The sequence below is a fragment of the Rhinatrema bivittatum genome, chromosome 3 (genome assembly GCF_901001135.1).
Source record: "Rhinatrema bivittatum chromosome 3, aRhiBiv1.1, whole genome shotgun sequence".
In the NCBI taxonomy this organism is placed as follows: Eukaryota; Metazoa; Chordata; class Amphibia; order Gymnophiona; family Rhinatrematidae; genus Rhinatrema; species Rhinatrema bivittatum.
The window spans coordinates 589,875,820-589,899,892 of record NC_042617.1 but is presented as its reverse complement, the minus strand read 5'-3'; the positions used below and the strand labels follow the sequence as shown (position 1 = coordinate 589,899,892).

General features: G+C 45.1%; 2 protein-coding genes across 3 annotated transcripts in view; one reads left to right on the top strand and one right to left on the bottom strand.

Moving 5' to 3' along the window:
* The window catches only part of TFB1M (transcription factor B1, mitochondrial), a 181,503-nt gene extending 165,136 nt beyond the window's left edge, over nucleotides 1-16,367 (top strand). Inside the window, exon 8 of the mRNA XM_029596710.1 lies at nucleotides 15,335-16,367. Coding sequence (XP_029452570.1) covers nucleotides 15,335-15,476 — 142 coding nt within the window. The 3' untranslated portion in view covers nucleotides 15,477-16,367. The remainder of the gene's footprint in view (nucleotides 1-15,334) is intronic.
* Nucleotides 7,653-24,073, bottom strand: part of TIAM2 (T cell lymphoma invasion and metastasis 2) — a 486,712-nt gene continuing 470,291 nt past the window's right edge. For both annotated transcript variants that reach the window (XM_029596699.1, XM_029596700.1), the window contains 5 exons: nucleotides 21,452-21,510; nucleotides 16,067-16,172; nucleotides 14,605-14,692; nucleotides 11,487-11,641; nucleotides 7,653-8,909 (listed from right to left, as the gene is read on the bottom strand). In XM_029596699.1, the coding sequence (XP_029452559.1) occupies nucleotides 8,272-8,909; nucleotides 11,487-11,641; nucleotides 14,605-14,692; nucleotides 16,067-16,172; nucleotides 21,452-21,510 (1,046 nt within the window). In that variant the 3' untranslated portion in view covers nucleotides 7,653-8,271. The remainder of the gene's footprint in view (nucleotides 8,910-11,486; nucleotides 11,642-14,604; nucleotides 14,693-16,066; nucleotides 16,173-21,451; nucleotides 21,511-24,073) is intronic.

Genomic DNA, 24,073 nt, shown 5'->3' with positions numbered 1-24,073 from the left:
GGTCCTATCTACAGGTATTCGGCTTGATGACAGCTACCCTGGAAGTGGTGCTGTGGGCAAAGGCGCATGTGCGTCCTCTTTAGCTCTCTCTCTCTCTTTGGAACCCGCAGTCTCAGGATTATGCGGTTCGGCTCTACTTGCCGATGGAAATCTGCTGCCACCTCCAGTGGTGGTTGCAAGAGGATCATCTGAAAAACGGAGTTCCCTTGTCCTCTCCGGCATGGTTAGTACTCACGACAGATGCAAGTCTCCATGGCTGGGGGGCTCAGTGTCTGGAGTTAACGGCGTAGGGGTGCTGGAAGGCCGAAGAGTCTCTCTGGAAATCATTTGCCTGGAGGTCTGGGTGGTATGGCTGGCATGCTATCCGCAGCCTGTGTCTGAACTGCATCCAGCGGTTCGCGTGATGTTGGACAACGGTACAACAATGGCCTACATCAATCACTAGGGAGTGTCACAGGAAATAGACCAGCTGATGGAATGGGTGGAAGGTCATTTGCAGATTATCTCAGCCTCTCACATTGCAGGAAAAGACAACATAAGAGCAGATTTTTTCAGCAGGGAGAGTCTGGACCCAGGAGAGTGGGTGTTGTCAGCCAAGGCGTTTCAGATGATTGTGATTCGCTGGGGCCTTCCATTCCTAGACCTGCTGGAGATTTCTCGAAATGCGAAGGTTCCTCGCTTCTACAGTCACAGGAGAGATCCGTGGTCCCTGGGAATATACGCTGTCATACAGGTCTGGCCAGAAAACAGATTGTTTTATGCCTTTCCTCCGTGGCCCTTGCTGGGCAGAATAATTTGCAAGATCGAAGGCCACGGGGGGGCAAATACTCCTGGTGGTGCCGGACTGGCCCAGACATCCGTGGTGGAGGCCCCCTCCCCTTCGTCTGCCGCCGCACATGGATCTGCTTCAGCAGGGACTGGTTCTTCATGAGGATCCGACTCAATTCTGTCTTATGGTTTGATTTTTGAGAGAGCTTGCCCGATAAAGCGTGGTTATTCCTCTGCTGTGATTTCCACATTACTCCGCACTCACAAGTTCTCCACTTCCTTGACTTATTTGTGGACTTGGAGAGTGTGTGAGGCCTGCTGTGAGGAGTGGGGTGTTCTTCCTCATTCAGATAAGGTCCCTCTCATTCTGGATTTTTAGCGCAATGGATTGAATAAAGGCTTGGCCCTTAATTCCTTGAAGGTGCAGGTTGCGGCTCTTGCCTGTGTTAGAGGCCCGATGAATGGTGTGTCCTTGTCATCTCATCCTAATGTGGCCCTTTTTTTTTTTTTTTTAAAGGAAGTGAAACACCTTAGACCTTCCTTGAAGTTACCGGTTCCATTGTGGAATCTTAATTTGGTGTTGGATTTTTTGGTGGGCCCTATGTTCCGACAACTGAGTAACCTTTCCTTATGGTTGATGACTTTGAAGACTGTGTTCCTGGTGGCTATATGTTCTGCACATCGGATTTCTGAGCTGCAGGCCTTGCCTTTCTGGGAGCCTTTTCTTCAGATGACTCCAGGGGCGTTACAGCTGCGTATTGTTCCACCCTTCTTGCCCAAGGTATTCCCGGACTTTCATTTGACTCAGTCCATTTCCTTGCCATCCCTGGATAAGGTCAGGGATGCCGAGGAGTTTCGCCTTTTGTGCTCCTTGGATGTTAAGCGTCTTGTCATGTGGTATCTGGAGGTCTCTGAGTTTTTTCAAAAGACAGATTGCCTGTTTGTTCTCCATGGTGGGAGTAAGTCGGATGTTCTGGTTTCATGGGCCACCATAGCTCAGATTAAGGAGGTGGTCACAGCTGCGTTTGTGGATGCTGGAAAGCTGTTGCCTACTCAGATTAGGGCTTAGGCAGAGTCATAGATGGAGGTTAATCTTTTCTCTCCCGTCTATATCTGCCGAGCTATGCTGTGGTCCTCCTTACACACTTTTTCCAGGTTTTATCATCTGGACATGCAGGCCTGGGAGGATGCAGCCTTTGCATGTGCAACATTGACTGGACCGCGGGCAGCCTCCCACCCGGTTGGAGTAGCTTTGGTACGTCCCACTGATCCCGAGTCCATCTGTCTATATGCTAGGAAATGGAGAAATTACTTACCTGATAATTTTGTTTTCCTTAGTGTAGACAGAAGGACTCAGCTTCCCACCCTTGGCTGCACATGAGCGTGTCAATAGTCCTCCTGTGGGGCTCTGGGTCCCAAGGGATTACTGGTAAGTGTTCATCCAGCCCCTAGCTTGGGTACCTAGAATCTTTCGTGAGTTCAGTGTTTATAGTTGGTTGAGTACAGTTCTGGTTATCTATTTTTAATCATGTTTTTTGCTAGTCTATCCTCAGTTGCTTTTGAAGAGAATACGGACAGGCTGGGGTCATTGCAGGGCTATATATACTGTGACGTCAGCTTGCTCAGTCTCCATCTGCTGGCAGGGGAGCATAAACCCATTGGTCCTGAGTCCATCTATCTACATTAAGGAAAACAAAATTAACAGGTAAATAATTTCTCCATTGTGTGTGGCTCTCGAGGACTGGAGTTGGCCACCTCTGTTTGAGTTGTTCTGTCTCCATTTGCTGGTACAGGAGCATAACCCATGTGTCTTGACTGGTCTGGTGGAAAGGTAAGGAACATTTGCATATTGTCACTGCACAATGAAAATTAATTTGGGCTTAGAATAGTTGGTTTCTGGTGCTGATCTCAAACTGTAGATCCATAATAGCCAAAATGTCACAGATCCTGAAAGAATCAGCCACAATACACATCCCAGTTAATTATTTTTACCATTGCAAAGCTAATTAATATTATCAGAGTAATCCATTAGTCAAAAAGGAGGAAATCATTCAATCTAAGCAAAAGACAAAAACGTTTCATGTGATTTATGCAAAATTCTAATATGCCAATCAGCATAATTTCAGGCTTTAACAGCATTTTACCCACATACATTGAGTGTCTGAAAATCACCTTCAATGTTAGCTGCATGAAGATGCAGCATTCCCTGAGGAAAGCTCACACACACAGTTTGCATTTTCAAATCTCTGCACATTCATTTTGTGCAAATATCCACAGGCCAGTGGTGATTTTTTTGCAGAGCTGGATCAGCTACCCAGATTATTTTCATAGGAGCAGAGTACACAATAGCAGAAAAAGACTAACAAGGCCCATTGTCAGTGCAGTTGGAATTTGTACACAAATACACACACGCACCCCAGCATCGGCTTCCCCTCCCCATTCGTTTACCTGACCTCTCAACCTTTTTCTTACCACTGCCCTTCATATCTGTCCCCATCACATCCAAAGCTTGTTGCAGTGATGGCCTCCACAGCCTCTTCTTAATGAGCCTTTTCAGGCTGTGCTCCTTGCACGATCAATACATAAAGCAAGCCACCCCGTCCCTATGCCAATCCAGTCTGCCCATGATCACTGGAGGTCCCCCATGGAGGTCCCATACAGTGACACCATTGCTGTTTTGTAAGCACTTCTCCGGGCAGGTTACCCCAACACCTTCTTGGAAGCGCACTGCAGGCTCAGGATGAGGTTGACTGTAAGTCCAGCCACCTCCCTCCTCTGAAGCTCCTGGACAGCAGCCCATTCCTGCAATCATCTTTTTATTTTAAATCAGAGTATATATAAGAGCTCATATCTGGCACCTAGACAGGGGAAACAGCTCTAGGATATCTGGTGCTGGTTTCAAGCATCCATGCAGTCCCAATAAGAAATGCTAAACTGGGTCAGAACAAGGGTCCATCAAGCCCAGTATCCTGTTTCCAACAGTGGCCAAGTCACAAATACCCAAACATTAGACAGATGTCAGGCTACTATTCCTTATTGATTAATGGCAGCTTATGGGCTTCTCCTCCAGGAACTTATCCAGACATTTTATAAACCCAGTTAAACCAACTCCCGTAACCCCCTCCTCTGACAATGAATGCCAGAGCTTAACTGTGCATCGAGGGGTAGATTTACAAAGGTGCGGGCGATTCCCGCACGTTATAAAATTGTTGGGCTGCACGCGCGCAAGGGGGGATACATTTCATACCCTCTCCTCCCCAATCCCTAATTCCTACCATTTTCCTTTTCTTTTTTTCCCCCAACTTACTTCAGGGCCTGACCTGACGTAAGTAGCGAGCGCCGGCAGCTGGGATAGCGATCAGTGGTGCAGTCCTGGCCCGCCGCTTATGCTCGTACCGGCCTTTTTGAAAATAGGCTCGGTGCGTGCAAGACCAGGCCGTGCACGTAAAGGCCGGATTTTACGTGCGCGGCCTAATTAAAAAGTGAGTGAAAACGATTTTGATTTCTTTTAAATGTGCCCCATGCTAACAGTCCTCCTATTACCTGAGAGAGTAAATAACCGATTCACATTAAACTTTTCAAGACCTTCCATGGTTTTGTAGTCATATCCCCCCCCCTCAGTCACACCTGTGTACTTTTAACAATATTTTAAAATTACTTCTACAATTAACAAAATACACAACATCCTAGCCCCTCAATGTTTCGCAACCTTTTGAAGCCCAGGGCGCACCTACATAAAACCAAAATGTTGTGAGGCACAGCAAGGGGCACGCACTGCAGACATGGAGAGCACTCATTTGACCAAAAGAAGCCCCACCGGTCTCTCCCAAATGTTAAAACAAAACCAAGGGATGAACCGTTGAGGATGGAGCAGCTCGCTCTATGTACAAAGTATAGGATGAGGGAGGTTGGGGTGCTGGGGGGAGCCAGCTGAGTTATTCTGGCTGCCGCTCCACCACTACTGCTCCTCCCAAGCCCCTCATAGTAAGTCGCATCTCCCTCAGCACAGGGCTAGGACTCATGAGAAGGCGCAGAAGCGGAGGAGGCGGTGTTAAGCAACGCGTGCTGCATGGCCTGCATGTCGCCCATTCATTAACACGCCGCGAGGTGGCACACGCACGACCACACGGGCTTGCAGAAAGGTGCTCTTGCGCGTTTGTTTTGAGAGCCACTGCTAATGTGGCTTGGGTCTGAGCATCAGGCATCGATGACTTTTTCGGCTGCTTGAGAAACACTGCCCTAGCCATCATGTGTTAGAGATGAGCAAATCCATACAGAGAAGATCTTTTTATTCCATTGTTCACACAATCCATAGGATGGTAACTGATAATTTAAAAAAAAAGTCTGTTCACTTAGCTGTTGCCAATGCCATCTGTAGAGATTACGTTATATAAGCAATTTCTTGTTTATGGGGCCAGAGCAAAGATGAAGAGAAAACCCTACTCGGGTGTGAGGGGCAGAAGAGTCTTCAAAACTTGTAAAAGATTTGTTTATTTTCTGCTTCTCTCGCTTTTGAATGAAACATTCTGCTTTGATCCACCCGATGCCGTTTTGAAACCTTCATAGCAATTTCGTGGCTGGCCACAGCTTAATTGTGGTTTTTTTTTGAAGGAGAAGGTGCTGGGATGGGTTTGATGCATTGTGGTGGATGCAGGGTTCTGTTCTACAGCCACAGAATAGAAATCCAACATGTGCGCCCATTGTTGCGCTACCTTAATGGGTTTAGCAAAAATATTTACACTGATCTGATAGGAGGCAGCGTTTATTGCTTTATCTGACTTACTAGGGCTGAAGTTTTCAAAGCCTTTAACACAGATAAAGCCCATTTTTATAAACGTAACTGCCTGTACTAAAATAGCCCAGGGTTCAGTCAGTGAAAAGGAATATGCACAGCCCAGTTACGCCTGTCCCTTTTCCACAAACTGGGGAGAGAGAGGTGCCAAGTCCTAACTTACTTGCATAGTTTCTGATTTAAAAAATTACGGGGCAGATTTTAAAAGCCCTACGCACGCCGAGCCTATTTTGCATAGGCCTGGCAACGCGCGCAAGCCCCGGGACGTGTGTATGTCCCGGGGCTTGAAAAAAAGGAGCAGGGTGGGGGCGGTCAGGGGCAAGGGTGTGGCCAGAGGCCTCCGTAGGACCTCTAGGCCGGGGGATCGCGTGTCGGCACTTGGCCGGCACGTGCAACCTACCCCTGCCTGAGGGGGGTGAAGGGAACAGGGAAAGCCATCGGGGCTCCCCTAGGGCTTGGCGCGCGCAAGGTGCATAAGTGTGCACCCCCCCCGCACACGCTGACCCCGGATTTTATAACATGCGTGTGGCTGCGCGCACATGTTATAAAATTGGGCGTACATTTCTGTGTGCCGGGTTGCACGCACAAATCTGGTACTAAAATCTGCCCCTTTACATACAAGGTCACCACTTATCTTCTAATAAGAGGAAGGGTAAGTTTGAGTTATTCTGCGTGCACAGCAGGCTAATTAGGAAAGCAAACTTACGCACACACATTTGCTTTGAAAATTTGGGATACGGGCTGGGTGCAGAATTAGCTATAAAGTTACCCTCTAAAATCACTGCGCCGTAAAGAACAAGGACAGAGGTTTGCTGATAACGACGGACTGTAAGGTAGAGGAATGACGCAGAATTGGAAAGAGAAAGAAAACGTGACAGCTGCTCATGCAGAGAGAAGGAAACATTCAGAGAGGCGACAGAAAACGGACAGAAAGAACTGGGAAGGACAAGAACATTCAGATCTATGGCTTTACTGCTTTGGGCTTTTCTTGTAACGAGCTCTTCCGTGAGGTTGAGAACAGTAAATAAATATAAAATGGCAGAAAACAGGACACTGTGCTAGCATAAAGGAAAAGGCAAAAGCCAAGGCAGTGACACAGGTGGAATTGTAGCAGGAACTGAAAAGCAGGGAAGGAGAGACGATACAAAGAGTCGGAGAACGGAGGGAAACCAAAGGAATTATCTTGTACCAAAGCAGAGGACGGCAGGGCCTGAAATGCTCGCTGCCCTTGGAGGTGGTGACCGGCAGAACTAACAAGATTTGGGAAAAGACTTGCAAGTCCAGGAAGGCTATGGTGAAGGAGGAGGGGCGGGCACACAGTGGTGGTAACCGGTATTGGGCTGCCTATATGAATTTATAGGTGAACTTGTACAAAGAGAATAAGTCTCAGCTGGACAAAACGGATGGCCTTTTGGTTTTTATCTCCTGGTGTTTATTACAGCATGGGAGGAGTGGGGATGAGGAGGAAGAGTTTGAGCAAGGTCATCAGAAGAGGCAGGAGGCTGCCCAGGGGGGCACCGGGGTAGGGAGTGCCTGCGCGCATCATCAGAAGAGGACCCCGGCCGGCTGGCTGCCCCCGGCTTCTCCAACATCCAACCCCGACGAGCTCTGGTCTTCCTGGAGGCGAGGGGAGGCCGGAGAAACATTTGGGGTTGGTAGGCAGCCCTCTCCCCCCTGCTACCTCACGCCCCCCCATCCCAGGTGCTCTGCACCAGCTGCAGCTTTCCAGGTGAACGCAAGCAGGAACCTTTTGCTCTGTAGCTTGCAGCAAAGCCAGTGGGTAAAAAAGTAGCCACAGATTTCGTCCCAGTGTGGACGTCCTGAAATATGCCCCAACCTGGCTCCGGTGACACGACGCCTCAACTCTCCCACGCGGCTTCTGAAAACAGATCCTTACAAAAGAGACAAGAAAAAGACGCTTCCCTGTGTGTTACGAAACGCGTTGATGCCACATTGCACCTAACCTACCTGCACTCCAGAGCCAGGAAATGGACTTTACTAAACCTCTCAGCTGCTCAAGGGTCTGAATATCTCATCCGTGCTCTACTGGACTGGAATTTTAAAAGAACAAGACACATTGTCTAGTACAATACTTGGTTTTGTTTTACTGTACAGGTTTGTAAAGAAAAATAAAAATACAATCAAATGAAAGATTACAGTACAAGCTTTTTTTTTTATATATAATATATATATGTAAACTTCAGTATTAACAGCATCTTGTGACTTACAAAAATGAACTTCTTGCACCGGCTGTGCACTAACAACGCAATAAAATAACTTAATTCTGCTTAAATAAAGCGCAGGTCAGAACTGGAAAAAAAAATGCCCTAAAGATCAAAAAGGTGGTTTTGACCTTATAAAGTTACAAATCTAAATTTTTTTCCACATAAATTAAAAAAAAAACAAAAAAATTTTCACCTTTTATCATTTTTTTTTAAATGGATACTACAAAATTGATACCTGCTCAAAAAGGATAAACTAATTATAATGTACACAATGCTTGGCCTCTTAAGCTAGTTTTTCTGACTCACAATAAATTAATATAACTTAAAATGTTTACAGCTCATTTTGTGGCAAAATGTAATAGTGCACAAAACCAAAACAGTTAGTAGTATTGTCTGCAATTTCCACCAAACCCGCTCAGTTGTGTTGTTAAAGCAACACGGGCAAGTTAAATCGTTCTCTGGAGTACGACCTGAATGGACACACAGCTAGGACTTGCCATGGTGCTCCACCGTTTCATAAAAGCAATCTTCGTTCACCACAGACGTCAGGCTCTGAACACTGAATTCCCGCTCCAAGATGGCGTTAAAGTCTACACTGGTGCTGTCCGACTGACTGTCCATGGACTGGTGGTAGTCCTTCATCACCAGCAGAGCCCCCTTGTCCCGTTTTGTGCTGCTCGCTTTTCGTTTAATGGGACAGAAGTGTCCACGCACCAGTTTGGGATGCTCTTTCAGGCTGAAGGTGTCTCCTGCCTCCGTTTCAGTGGGCTTCTCCCGCCCCGTGTCACCTTCAGGGTTCTCGAAAATCTTCAGGCTCCGAAAATGCACTTCAATGTCTTCCGTGGGGCTGCCCTGCTTAGGGGCCTGGGGGTAGTCGTCGTCATCGCTGAGAATGTCGGACTCCTTCACCCCATTGTCTGGGAGATCCGAGTTACGTGTTTGCAAGTGCTGTGCCGGGAGGGTGGGTTTAAACTCCTGAATGCTCTCTGTGGTGTTGCAGCTACTGCTCTGGGTGCTGCTGCTCAGGCTGCACTCGTCTGAATCCAGGGCACTGCCTTTACCCAGATCAACGCTCCAGTCACTGCTGGGGGAGTGCTTCAGTAACTTCAAAGATCTGGTAGAAGCTGCAATATAAAGACAAAAAAAATAAAACAACACGCCATTCAGCTTTGTACTTCAGCACATCACGGTCACTGTGGCAAAACAAAATGGGGGAAGACTTGAAAATGGCATGGCTTGATTTCTCAAAGACCAGATGTAAAGTGGTCTATTAATAGCTTGGGGGAAGGACCTATCCAACTGTCAGATTTTTAACATTACCCTCCAAAGCCTCTGAACTCTGTTTTAGTAAAGACTACCCTACTCTCCCTCAGAAGTTGCAATCTTTTTTGATTCTCTGGTAAACTTTTCATAATGTTGTGATAACTCTAGGTGCGTTTCTCTGTGTAAGAAATTTAATATTGTCTCCCCCTCCCAAAAATACAAGTGTGAAACTACTTTTAATACTTTCTTGTGTGATAAAGACAAAAAAAAAAAAAGGATTTCAGCTGTCACTAACTGCACTACTATGGAAGGTTACACCCAACCACGTTAGAAAGAAAGAGCACAATAAAACTAGACCTTGTTTCTGTTTTTCTCTGCTTGTGGTTGCTCCTTCTAAATAGCATGAAAAGCACAGTGGGTGGAGAGTGCCTGGAGCAGAAATACCTACAGTTATAGAGCCCCCCTGGGAGCCCATTCACACGAACAGGGCTATCTACATACGGACAGATTTTTGCGGTGAAAAATTTAACTCCTAAACAAATGATAAAGATATTGTGGACCAGTACATTTTGTGCTTCTTCTGGCACTGTAAGCAGGACCAAATCTAAACCTGTTCCGTAAAACTTTTTTGGCTCAGCAGTTTCCTCCTCCTGCTTTTGGACTTTTCATTTGCCACTATCCAGGGGTTGTTTCCCTCATATTTTGGCTTCTTCTTCTGTCTAACTAAGTCATCTAGTCATCACAGCAACAGTCTCAGCGAGGGGCCACAGACTGCAGGGATAAGCCAATCCCCTAAAAAGGAGTATGTATCTGAACCAAACTCTGAGCAACACAAGATGGAAGTCCAGCATGTGATAGCCCCTGCAGTTTTAATGCCTGTGGGAACTATAGAAGGAGAAAAAAAGTTGCTATGACTTTTCATATTAATACATTTTGCTGGTACTGCTGGACACAAACTAGCTTAAGCTGTGGCCTTGCAAAATTTGTATCCAGCAATGTGGCTGAGTATTATTCGCCAGATGTCTTCTGACTCATGCCAGCATCTCTTGTGAGAATATGCATATTTGTTCCAGCTAAGATGAAGTCATATTGGGAGCCCACCAATCCTACGCCAATGGACTGTGGTAACATCCAGTCAATATTAACCTTTGGATCAGACACAATATGTATGAAGTCCAGAGAAGAAAGAAAAGGAATTTTGACTTATAGTTACCAGGCTGCACTACAGTGCCGCTCATGCAAAATCCACACCCGTGAAGCTAGCGTCAGACACTTTTCATGAAGCTCAACATAAGCTTTGAGACTGAGCTCCCAGCTCAGCCCAACCCTGCTTCATTTACGCTGGAGTACTTGCTGAGCTCACCCTTGCTTAAACTCTGGCAAATCAAGCCATCTTTGCTCCATCCCTTGCCCAAATATCCTCAGAGGTGTCCCCAAGTTCTGCATCTGGCTCCCTGAGATGGTGGTGTTTACCTCCCTGCCAGAGGACCAGCTGGCCACCCTCTGTGCTAAGTCAGGAGCCTGATTCTCCAGAAGGACACCTGAGTGCAATGGGCAGAGTCAGAGATGAGACCATCTTTATGTACTCCTAATCAGCTCAAAATAGCTAAGGTACCACGTTAAGCTGGGGTAATTTAAGTGGCATTGCATTTGGGAAGTGCAGGTTAACTTTGAGTTAAACACAGGGAGGGGTCCAGGTTTTAAAGTTAGCCAGGTATGTAACTTAATCAGATATAAAACTTATCTGGCTAACGTACAAGAGATATTCAGTGGCACGGCTGTGCCGCTGACTATCCACATAAAAGCCACTACTTAGCCAGATATAACTTGCACTGTGGCAGGTCTATGTTATCTGATTAACTTAACCGAATAAGAGAAAACCTCGCTATTTATCTGCGAAAGTTAACCACCCCAATCATCCTGCTATCACCTTAGCTAGATAAGCTCTACTTATCCAGTACCTAGTGCTGGACGCACTTGAAACATTGGCCTCTGGGGTTTTCATGACCTTTGTACAAAATTGCTTAAACCAAAAATCTTATTACTGTATAGAAGGCATTCTACAGTTTATGATATACAATAAATATCTCATTAGCTACCTCCCTTTTACCTTAACTTGTGAAGCATATTATCTGATTTTAATGTCAGGTAATCCAGAACTGCAGAATCCCTTACAGGAGAGTCTGGATTTTCAGTAACAGAAGTACACAAGGCTCTTCGGAGCACTCACTGTACTTTTTTACATCACAGAATTGTTAAACTATGAACCCCCTCCCCCCTCAATGTAATTAAAAAATGAAGCGTGAGAAATATTACGGCGCGGAGCTCTAGGCTCCTTGGATGATGAAGGGAGCTACATCAGAAACCTGAAAACACAAATCGTAACACACACACACACACGCACAATACCTCAAGGTGTTGAGCAAAACTACACCTACCCAATTTGGCTGAAAGTGGAATCCTGTTCCTTAGTGGGATCAGGCGGTCTTTGCAGGTCTTCTCACAGAGCAAGTCGCACTTTATATGACGCCGTAAATTCTCCCTTAAAATTGAGCGGATCACTTTAACGATGTTGGTCTTACTTTCGCTGTCACTGCAAGGTTTATGGAAATTAAAATCCAAGTTACGAGGAAGAATAGCTGGAGAGTCCCTAACCCTTTAGATCAGGTCCGCTGTATCCATTGCACACATCATGTTTATAGGATTTTCATGGTCTTTGCGATGGGGGCCGTCAGAGAATCTTCTCTTTGCCCCGACAGGCAGAGAATGGGGCAAGGTTAGGTTTGTGCCCTGAATAAATTCTAATGCAGAGAGGATCACTCCTAGAAGGGACATCTGAGCAAAGCACGTCAACATCCCTACAGTTCCTCCATCTTAGGTCTTGCAGTAGGAAACAAAACAGAATAAAAGGGGATTTTCATTATTTGGTTGGAGTTTTGTGGCCCAGAATCCAGCACGGCAGCTGTGATTGGCCGGCAGAGGCTTCAATGCCAGGAAGTGCGCTCCTGACCAGGTCTGCCCAGACCTGTCCTGCTGATCCTTTAGCCAGTCAGGGTTTCAGCGAATCCACAACGAATATGCACGGGATCAGACCCAGAGCTTGCAAAACATTTTTTATGCATCTTTACTGTGGATTATCCTGAAAACCCAACTGACAGTGGGTTCCCTGTAACAGGTTTGGGAAATCCTGGTGTAGGCTACTTGTTTTCTGCTATTGTCAATCTTTTACAAAATTTGCTAAATCAATTCATATTATTTATTCAGATTGAACTTAGATCTGGACTAAGCCGAAGTAATAATGTCAAAGCACTAGACTGCCAGAGCAATACATAATCTGTCCTAAATATTGAAAACATCTCTCTCGTTATGGAATATTCTCTGCTAGAATAAACTCTAAAAGATCTATGGGGTCATCTGGTAAAAGTATCCAGTGGCAGGTTTAAAACAAGAAGTAAAGGAAATACTTTCCCCATGACTGAATTAACCTGTGAAAGTCACTGCTACAGGATGCAGTGCGTATAACACAGTTCCATAAAGCTGCCTAATCCCTTTCTGAAGGCAGATTAATCTCGGGCTGTATAACCTAACAGCCAAGTACAACACATCCGTAAGTCATGACTGCTGGAAACTGGAAAGGGGGAGACAGGCAACTCTACACTGCCCTATTTCCAGGGGTATTAGGTACCCTAGGTGAACCTTACAGCCTCGGGCCTCCTCCTGCTCCACTACCCTCCCTCCCCGGACATTTATAATATAATTTTACATGGGAAAGGACATTCAGAGGTAAAACTATCACTTGCAACATACAGTATATAGATACAGACAGACCCCCAAACAAAGAATAAAGAGAACAACGGAAAAACAGAAATGTGCAGCCAAAGACTGAACTAGAAACTGTAACAAGCCAGACTCTGTACACAGTACAACAACGGAAAACAGAAATACCACCATTCCTTAGAAAAACAATAAAAATCTAATATTACAATCATTATAGTAAAACCATACTAATAAAAATATTTCAAAATAGCTGATGATTAGAACATCCAATATGTAAACATTTATGTACAAGTTTTTTTAGAATTCCCCAAGCCACAATAAAATATTTCAAAACAGCAGACATTAAATAATATGGAGAAAAAGATTCCTGCTCTCCATACCTGAGAACTTTTGATTTCCAGTCACCTAGATTAGTGGGGTGGGGCACACAAACCTTCTTGTTCTATGTTCCCACACTCACTCTCTCTCTCATGGTTGCTCTCTCACTCACACACACACACACACACATCTCCCTCATGTCCCCACACACACTGTGTGTGGGGACATCTCCCTCATGTCCTCCTTTTTCTCTTACACACACACACACACACACACACACACACACACACACACACGTGCTGTGTCATCTCTCATGTTCACACACACACAAGCTCACACTTCTCATGTTCTCTCTCTCATACAAACACACTCTCCTTTTTCGCTCACATACACACACACGCGATGTGTCATTTCTCTCTCTCATGTTCACACACACAAACACACTTGTGTCTGCACAGAATCCTGACACCTCTTTTCTCTCTCCTCTCCCATTTGAGGGGCAGATGATGCTACTCCTCCTTTGCCTCAAATGTATGCCGACACTGCTATTCTTCTCTTCAGCTGTGCAGGCCCAGCCATAACTGCTCCTGCACTTTTGATCCTCCACAGTTGCAGACACTGCTCTTCCTTTCTTCCGCTGCACCAACCCAGCCCAAACTGCTCGTGTTCCTTTGCCCCGCACATCTGCTTTTCTTCAGCTGCATGGGCCCAGCCAACAGTGCTCCTGCTCTTTCAGGAGGCAGGTCCCAAGGGCCTGCAGACACTGCTCTTCTGCCACTTCAGCCACTTCAGGTCTGGTCTTTTTTCTGGTTCGGGGGGGCCAATATTGAATCCTTCTGGGTACCATTTCCTCTTCTGGTCCACATGGGCAGGAAGAGGAGGCTCAGTCCCCACTGTCCTGGTCTCTGAAGACTAATCTGAGCAAGGCTGATGAAAGTATTAGGTGGCTGCCCCCAAACCTAAGGTGCTGTAGATGGCCAACTAGTTCGCCTCGAGCTTCCAGGGGCCCTGCCTTTTTCTTATGCACTCCCTTTATCTACTATTTGTTGCAATAAATTTGCTTTAAACAAGTTTTTGCCATGGATATGGAAGTTGCAGAGCTCCGCACAGTTTGCAATTTCCTTTCAATACAGATTTTGACCTCTGGATGGCCCAATACCCACCTATTTGAATTAATGTATTTAGACAGGACCTATTTTTCAATTTTCCTGCTTGGGTTATGAAAGTGTTCAGGAATCTTTGTTTTATTAATCATAATGTAAATACACTAAGAAAGCCTTTTTTATGGATCCAGAGATATTTTTTTAAATCACGATTTTTCTTTCATAGTAAGTACAGACTAGAAAACCCTTGCATGCCATGAAAGATGACAAAAAATAGAAGTATGCAGAAATATATATGTCAATGAACAACAAACCATCTACTTTATCATTCATTTCTGATCAATTCAAATAAAACCACCTGCTGCACAGCTGAAAAATGGTCTCTGGTCGTCCCTCTATTTCTGACTTTGTATGAATCAACTCCCAAATGCAGTTATTTTCAGTTCCTGGAAAAGGGAAAAAGATATACATTTCTAGTTTTTGTAATTAACTAACATGCTCACCCTTGCCTGAAACCTCAAACCACTACTGATTCTGCACATCACCTTCCTCTAATATTCAATTCTGGACAATTAATATTCACTTCCCATTCTAGTTACACATGGCCATGACCCCCAATATTAAATTTAGATTCGTTTTCCATTGTGTTCACAACAGTGGAATGAATTCCACCATTCTTAGACCATTCACATATAAAACCTTCAACTCCTGTAAATATTCAGTTAGGGTTGATCTGTCCTTACTCCTTGATCTATATATGCTGAGAAACTTCTCCAAGATTAATTACAATGCCTTGCAAAAGTCTTCATACCCTTGTACATTTTTTCACAAATTACAAAACAAAATGCATTAAAGTAAGAGTTTGTTTCACTGATCACACCATTTTTACTGAGCTTAGAGATAAGATAGGTCTGTTCTACGCCGTCAGATGACATCACCCACGCGTCATGGCTAATTCAGCCCTGCTTGTTGATGGAAAACGCTTGTTTTTCTTGGTTGTTATGGTATAATTTGTTTTATTGTGTTGTAATCCACCTTGAAAAGGCAGAATTTAATTTTTTATTATGTTAAATATGTTTTCCCCCTAGGTCTATGGCAGAGTGGAACAAGTTTTTCCACCAGGATCTGTCGTGCTTTGACCTATTCATCTCTCCCGCCATCTTCACCAGCCTAAGTGTCCCCTGCTGTTGCAAAGCATCCTCACATAATGCTGCCACCACCATGGTGTGATCAGAGGGATGGGCTGTGCATGTTTCATGCCACCAGGCCAAGAAGTGCCACATAAACACCTTCTCCCACGTGCATGCAGTGTCCCTTAAGTCACATTATAAAGCTTCCTACAGGCCACGATTGTGGAGTAATCCTGAAATCGTTTCTCCAGTCTCAGCCAGAAATCTGCAGAGTGCTTTCCACATCTCCTTGTTTGGCATGTTTTGTTGTTTGCTTCAATTACTGTGATTGGGCATAGGTGGGCTCTGTTTAAACTTACAGACCTTGTTAAGGCAATATTTTTTTTAACTGGAGCTAATTTGGGTTTGATATGACAAAGGGTGTGAGTCTTATGCAATGGAGAATTTTTGTTGTTGTTTTTATTCTAAATTACTTTTGCAATATTCAGCAACAAAATATCTCCCAAATGGGAATTATTATGACAGGAATAACTCAAACGCAGGTTCTCCCAAATCCTTCTAGTATAAATATACTCTAAAGTGACTCTGCTACAGCAGTGAATGCACACACACCGCCAACATAAAATCAAGGTTCAAGGAAGTGCGTTTATCGGGTTAATGTAGGAAAGCTTAAATGAAAAACCCCATCACCTGCTGTATTCCCCAGCCGGACCTGAAGAGCTGACAGAGGAATCAACCAACAGAACTTAAATGGATCCATATCGCCATGGACATGCGCAGATCGGGAATTTGCAGGCTACGAAGGAAAGCAGACACCGAAACATTATTGCATTCAGTACGACCAGAGAGCACCTGGAGAAACCAAAGTGAAAGGTTCTCACACGGCCAAGTCTTGGCCCGTTTCCCCTCCCCCACACAAGGTGCTCCTGCTCACCTACACCTTTACCTTTGCATTTTATCAGCAATGCACACTGAAGGGTTCATTCTCTTCCCCAAACCCCTTCCCCCCCCTCCCCCACCTCTTCATAATTATTTGACTCGAGGATCAGAAGGGACAGAAACAACAGGGATGCGTTGTATGATGCACTGCATGGGTTTGGAGGGAGCAGGGCATTAAGCTATGAAAAAGCACAGCTTTCATGCTGCAATACTGATCTCTGAAAAGGACTGGACAAGAACCAGAGGTGAGGGTTTTTCCCCTTCGCTACACATTTTAACATCATAAGCACTACACATTTTCCCAAATGCACTGGAGCAAGAGAACAGCGAAGCTGTGCAATGAAACATCACAACTCAGCACGGTCCATAACATTTACAGAAAGCCCCTCCATCTTCCTACAATGCTGAAATCACAAGTCAAAGCCAGAGAAATGCTTTGCAGAACCTTTTAAACCCAAACAGGTAGTTCTTGTCCCTAAATGTGACCCATCAATATTTCACATTAACTCCACTGCGATCCAGTGCATGAAAGTTACCATTTAGATTGCACGGATACCCGATCACTGGAGCTCTCCATGTCTGCCCCCGTCCATTATATCCCAAGTTGGCTACTATTCTGTGCTTTTGGATCACTAACATGCCTTTTGCTAAAAGCAAAAAGAAAACCTGCATTCCCCACACTTCTGATTACCCCTGCCTTATTCTCCTGCACGTATTGAGTTTTATTACTGCACTAATTCCTGACAAGAAAGCACAGCCTGGCTTCTCCCACTATGAAGAGATGCAGGGCCGGCGGAAGCACTAGGCGAACTAGGCGATCGCCTAGGGCGCTGAGCATTAGGGGGCGCCGAGCTGCTGATGGCCAATGGCCGCCGGTGGACGTCATCCAAATGGCGGTGAACTACTGCTATGCTGTGTGCCGGATACACACAGCAAGAAGATCGGCAGGACCGTGGTACAGTCGCGTCTAAACATGCTGGTGCTCCTCCTCCTTCCTGCCTGCGCGGCCCCGGAAGAAAAATGTTGCCGGAGCCGCGCGGGCAGGAAGGAGGAGGAACATCAGCCAATGCAGGAACTTCTCCTCCTTCCTGCCCGCGCGGCCCCGGAAGAAAAATGTTGCCGGAGCCGCGCGGGCAGGAAAGAGGAGGAGCATCAGCCGCGTGCAGAAGAGGATCAGCGCGGCTCGAGAAGACCGGGGCCGCTGCAGAGCCCATCCTGCAGTGGCCCGAGAAGAGGAGGCCCAGAGGTGAGAGAGAGACTGAGGGTTTGTACAGTGTGTATGTGTGCGTGTATGAGATGAGTTGAGAGACTGTGTGTGAGTGAAGACCTGAATGTTTGCAGAGACAGCATGGGAGAGCCTCTGTGTGTGTGAGAGACAGCATGTGATAGTGAGAGCCTGTGCTTGAGCAAGACAGCATGTAGGAGTGAGAGAGAGCCTGTGTGTGTGTGTGAGTCAGCATGTGACAGTGAGAGCCTGTGTGTAGGAATGATTGTATGAGAGTGAGCATGTGACAGTGAGAGCCTGTGCTTGAGCAAGACAGCATGTAGGAGTGAGAGAGAGCCTGTGTGTGTGTGTGAGTCAGCATGTGACAGTGAGAGCCTGTGTGTAGGAATGATTGTATGAGAGAGAGCATGTGCCAGTGAGAACCTGTGCTTGAGCAAGACAGCATTTGGGAATGAGAGTTAGACAGGATGTGCAAGAGAGAGACTGTGTATAAATGATTGTATGAGGGACAGCATGTGAGAAGGTGGAAAAAAAAAAAAGCCTGTGACCAACCGATTAGAAAACTAAGATCAGACAGCAAATGTAAAAAGAAATAAATTACTTTTTACTGATTGGAACATGTAATCTTTGGTAATGTGCAAGAGTAGCACTTTCTCTATGCGGATCTCACAATGTACGAGATCAGCATGGAGGAAGTGGAAGCCCATGGGGCCTGCACAGAGGAGGCAGCAGAATGGGCTTCAGTGCCAATAGCAGCAATCAGCACCTCCGCAATAGCCATACAGCGGCAGTGACAGTGGCAGCAGAGGGATGAGAGAGGCTCTGAGGTTGCTGGCAAAAGAAAGAGAGGGGGTCTCTGCCTTTAGTGTGTGCATGTGTATGAATGGGAGTCTTCCTGGCGGTGTATGTGTGTGAATGCATGGGTGCCTGCCTGAGGGTGTGTCTGTGAATGAGAATGTATGGGTGTCTTCCTGGGGTTTGTATGTGTGAGAATAGGTGCCTGCTTGTTTGTGGTGTATGTGTGTGTGTGTGAGAATGAATGTGTGCATGCCTGGGGGGTGGGGAGGGAGTGGTGTGAAAATGAATGGGAGCCTGCCTGGGGTTCAGTGTGAGAATGACTAGGAGCTTGTCTGTGTGTGTGTGTGTCTGTGTGAGAACGAGTGGGAGCTTGCCTGGGAGTGTGTGTTTGTGTGTATGTGAGGGAGCCAGTGAGAGTGAGAGCATGAGTGTGTATGAGAAAATCCAGGGGAGTAAGAGTTTGTGTGGGGGTGTGTGTGGAGGGGGAGAGAGTGCCTTAGAGCCTGAGTGTGTCAGTGTCTGTGAGAGCGAGAGGTTATGGTGGGTATAAGAGCATGAATGTGTATGTATGTGACAGTGTATGTGTGAGAGAGAATGGACATGTGAGTATGTGTGAGAGAGAGAGGATAACCTCCTAATCCTTGACAATATCAGGGTGACTGGAAATCAAGAGCTCCTACGTATGGACAGCAGGGGCTTTTTAAAATCCTTATTAGTTTTAATTATTGGGTGTTATTTGATATATGTACTGTTTTGAAATATTTTATTGGTGTTTGGGAAATTGTAAAAAATGTATATGATTTTAATTAATAGAAATTCTATTTATCAGTAGTTTTAAAATATTCTTTTATTAGTATGGTTTTACTATTATAACTGATGCTTTATGTTTCTTGATTTTATTTGTTTTATGAGGAATGGTGGTTCTGTTTTTCCATTGTTAATACACAGAATCTGGCTTCTTGGGGTTTCCATTTCAGTTTTTTCTAATTTGTGCTCCTTTATTCTGTATTTGGTGAGGGTCTGTCTCTGCTCTGTGTGTGTGACCATGATGAGAGATTCTGCTATCATATAGTGTCTGTATAGAGATCTATAGCAATCGGGTTTGTTTTGTTTCCTCAGTAGGTGGTGTATTGGTATTCTAGGACCCAGTGTAATATTTACCCTTGCTTATTCACAGGTAGGGTTATTGTTGTTTGAGTCCTTGGTGTTATTACTGTTATGTTATGATGGGATTGCAGTATAGATTTTGGCTGTCTCTTTTGTGATGCTTTATGTTAGTTCACAATGTGCCTGGCAGTGGAAGGTGTTTGTGCTGCTGTTGCTGTGAGGTGACACCAGAATTTGAAAATATCTTTTAGTATGATGAGCTGTAAGGGAAACATCCAAGCTCCATTGTTTGGGGGAATTTCAGTGGATGCACAGAGATACAGAACTGGAGGTGCAGGATTTGTATTGACATTCTGTCCCTTCCTATATATTCCAGACTTCACTCTCATAATCCATATAGAATTAGTTGAATGAGGCTATCAAATAATTTTATAGTAGTTTTACTAGAAGTGTGAAACTGGCCAGCTTTTTAAAATTATGCAGAGGACCCTTTGGACTTTTTTTAACAACACTTTTTTTTATAACCAATTTTAAAGCAGGATCCATGCTACAGAGGTGGGTGTGATGAAGAAATGTCATTTTAGCTCCCCCCCCCCACCCAAAACAAATTCTTCTGTCTAGAGATGCCACTGATTTTCTGTGGCACACAAATGCATTGGCCCCTGGGCGCCGGAGACCCTTGGTGCGCCACTGGGTGCGAGCCATATGGGGCCGCAAGTGGTGGCAAAGAGGAGTGGAGATTTGGCAGGCCGCAAGCAGTGCCCAATCTGCTCGCGACCCAGAAAACCCCAGTCAGCGGGCGTGATTGAGAATGAGGTAGGAGTCGGGGCCGAGACCGGGGGGGGGGGGGCGCAAGGAAGAAGGCTCGCCTAGGGCGCCAAATCCCCTTGCACCGGCCCTGAAGAGATGCTTTCCACTTTGCTATCTACGCCTTGCAGTCTTCACTTCAATTCAGTTTTTAGTGAGTCTAAAGCAATCTTACTTCTTTTTCTTTCTGCTCTGCAGCTGGGAGACCCGTACCCTCTTCTCCCTGTCTCGTTCTCTCTTTCAAAACTGAATTTTTCATTTCAGAATTCAAAGAAAGAAGCCTAGCGACAGAGGAGGCTAACCCGGCAGCCGTTTGGAGGGCTTGCCTTAATAGGTTTGTTTAGTTTTCAATGCTTTATAAAAGCAATTAATTATGAAAGCTTTAGGAGTGAAAGAATGGTTTGGATTATCGAGCCAGAGGGGAAAATTATCACAATAAGCTGGAGTCGAGTGCCTGGCAGGGCACTGCCACTTTGCAAATCTTTTGCAGGCAGAATTGCTTACACCGGCCCATGCAGCGCAATCCAAACTCTGGCATCTAATTTCTAGAGAATGAGCTAGGTGTTTGCAATAAAGGCCTGTGCTAGCCCCCAACTGTACGACAGCGCAAGTGCCACACATGAAAGGAAGGGCAGGCAGCCACAAAAATCAAGGACTCCAGAGTGCAATACAAAATGTGATCAATACGTCTACATGTCGGTCGGAAAGCAGAATGTAAATCCAAGAATATGTGATAAACCTCGGATTTTCACTGCATTGCTGCATGCCCTAGCTCTTCAGATTCCTGCTTTTAGGATTTCCGGTGGGTAGGCCCATTGGAGCGGAAGCACCCAGCTGCTTCTGTTATAAATTCTTACTGCTAAACATGACCGGCCCTTTAAAAAACTCACACATATATAAGGTGCAGTCATGCCTTAGTTTCATCCTTACATGGAAAAAGTTTTATAGAATATTTTTTAAGCCACAACCTAAATTTGTAGCTCATTTATACATATTTCTCTTTAAAAAGCCCTCATGTGTTTATGCTGCCAACAGAAGGAGACACCATGGTTATCCTCCCCTGCTGTAACACTTTCAGCTACTCTCACGCATGTATAACCCTCACTCACAGTACATTTACCACAATGTAAAACCTCTATGCACTCCAGGTTGCTATTAGAGATTGCAGAGTATCCATAATCAAAAATATCTCTACTTGCCTGTTTCTTTTTCAGCTTGCAGGTTTCCTTGTGTACCAGTATTACTGCTCTCTTAAACACTGTTAAAGAAAACACCACACATTAATGCTCAAGTAAGCAGCAGCAAAACACAATATGAATACTCAGAGTCCACAGCTTGTGGCACCCATGGGAGAGAACATTCTGGTGCAGTGCTGGGGGCATCACAACTTGTCAAAGTTATTTTCAGTGTAAATCAGCAAAGGGATTTTGTAGTACTAACTTGCTATCGAAGCACAAAATATATTGCAGGGGACGAGATCAATAACCCTAAATCCTGTGGGAGTATTGAGAAGGAAATTTTGTTGGTAGCTGAAGATGATCAGTGAATACTGCATTGAGAAATTTTAGGACTAAAACTTGGGGGAGGGCGAAGTGGAATAGTGGGGTATATCCTTTAGTGTAGTGAACCTGAAATAAAAAGCTGGCATGATAGGTAATTCTATTGTCTGTCTTTCCCTCCCTCTCACCAACCCCAACTCCTACCCATCCCTAGCTCATTCTTTGATTTATGGGTAAGAGACACTCTCACATTAAGTATCAATCACAGTTTTATCTATAACACAGGATTACCCCAGCCCTTATCAAGAGTTTAATTATCCCCCTGCAGGTCACTACCAGATTAATAGGGAATATACCACATACATTTAAAGGCCTCTAATTTACTCATCCCTACTCCCTTAGCAACCTAAACTTAACTAAGAATGCAACAATATTAAGATGAAGGCAGCAGTCCAGCAGCAAGATGGGGGGGCCTTCCAGTCTTTTGTACCGAGTGTTGGTGAGAAGTTGCATGCATTCAGCTGGTGCACAGAACTCCTGACTTTCAGAGAATGATTTTCATTTTTAGTGTGGCAGACCTGGAGGAGTTGAGGCAGAGAGAGGAAACCTTCAGGGATATAGTAGCCATTCCCAACTCCAGTCTGGTAGCCTCGGTGCTGCCTTGGAGGAAGGTCACCTGGTCAGACAGCATCACCCTGATGTAGAAGGACCTGCTCTCCAGGTGATGCATTATCCTTTCACACAGAGAATCAGTCTCCCAGGGCTGGTGCCCAGGGGGGAAGGGTTAGGTCAGCCATCATATTTGGTGATTCGATTATTAGGAATGTAGATAGCCATGTGGTTGGTGGATGTGAAGATTGCATCGTAACTTGCCTACCTGGTGCGAAGGTGGTAAACCTCACGTGTCACATAGATAGGATTTTAGATGGTGCTAGGGAGGAGCCAGCTAACGTGGTATATGTGGGCACCAAAGACATAGCACGGTATGGGAGGGAGGTTCTGGAAGTCAAATTTAGGCTTTCAGATACAAAGTTGAAATCCAGAAACCACAGGTTAACATGCTCTGAAATGCTCCTTGTTCCATGCACCGGCATCCAGAGTCAGGCAGAGCTCTGGAGTCACAAAGCGTGGATGAGACAATAGTGCAAGGAAGAGGGATTCAGTTTTGTAAGGAACTGGGCAACCTCTTGGGGACAGAGGAGTCTCTTCTGAAAGGACGGGCTCCACCCTAACCAGGGTGGAACAAGGCTGCTAGTGCTAACCTTTAAAAAGGAGACAGAGCAGATTTTATACGTGAACAAGGGGAAAAGCCGATAGTCGCTCAGCAGCGCATGGTTCAGATGGTGGTATATTCAAAAGATACCAATAAAACAGGAGAGATAGGCCATCCTAAAAGAGAGCTTGCAATAAAAGCAAAAGTAATTCATGTGCCTATAAGTAGAGAATCACTTGAATTAAAAGATTCCAAATTATCCCTGTCAGCTGATAAGCAGGTTGTTAATACAACAAAAAGCATAATTTGAAATATTTATTTATTTATTTTATTTGTATCTGTATGCCAATGCCAGAATATCTGTATGCCAATGCCAGAAGTCTACAAATTAAATGAGAGAGTTAGAGTGTATAGCAGTGAATGAACAGGTAGTAGACCTAATTGGCATATCTGAGTCCTGGTGGAAGGACATAACCAATGGGACAGTGCTATACCAGGGTACAAATTATATTGCAGTAATAGGATGGATCAACTTGATGGGAGTGAGGGTGACACTTTATGTTCAAGATGGCAGATAGTCCAACAGGATAAAGATCTTGAATTTAACTAAATGCACAGTAGAATCTTTATGGACAAAACTCCCACGTGTATTGGGGAAGAGTATAGCAATAAGAATATGCTACCATCCACCTGGTCAAAATGATCAGACAAGACGATGAAAGGCTAAGAGAAATTAGGGAAGCTAACAAATTTGGCAGCGCAGTAATAATGGGAGATTTCAATGTAACCTCAGGACATGCTAGAGAGGTAAAGTTCCTGGATGGAATATATTACTGCTTCTTGGAGCCACTGGTTAGGAACAGACGAGAGAGGGAGCTGTTTTGTATCTAATTCTTAGTGGAACACAGGATTTGGTGCAAGGGGTAACAATGGTGGGGCCATCCGGCACTAGTGATCATAACATGAGCAAATTAGTCTTACTTACCTGAAGGGGGACAATAAGTCAGTCTATGGCCCTAGCACTAAATTTTCGAAAGGCAGCAAAAGTAGGGATTGAAGAAGGATCGCCAACTATTGGCAATGAGATAGATAGCACTCCATTTATGGAA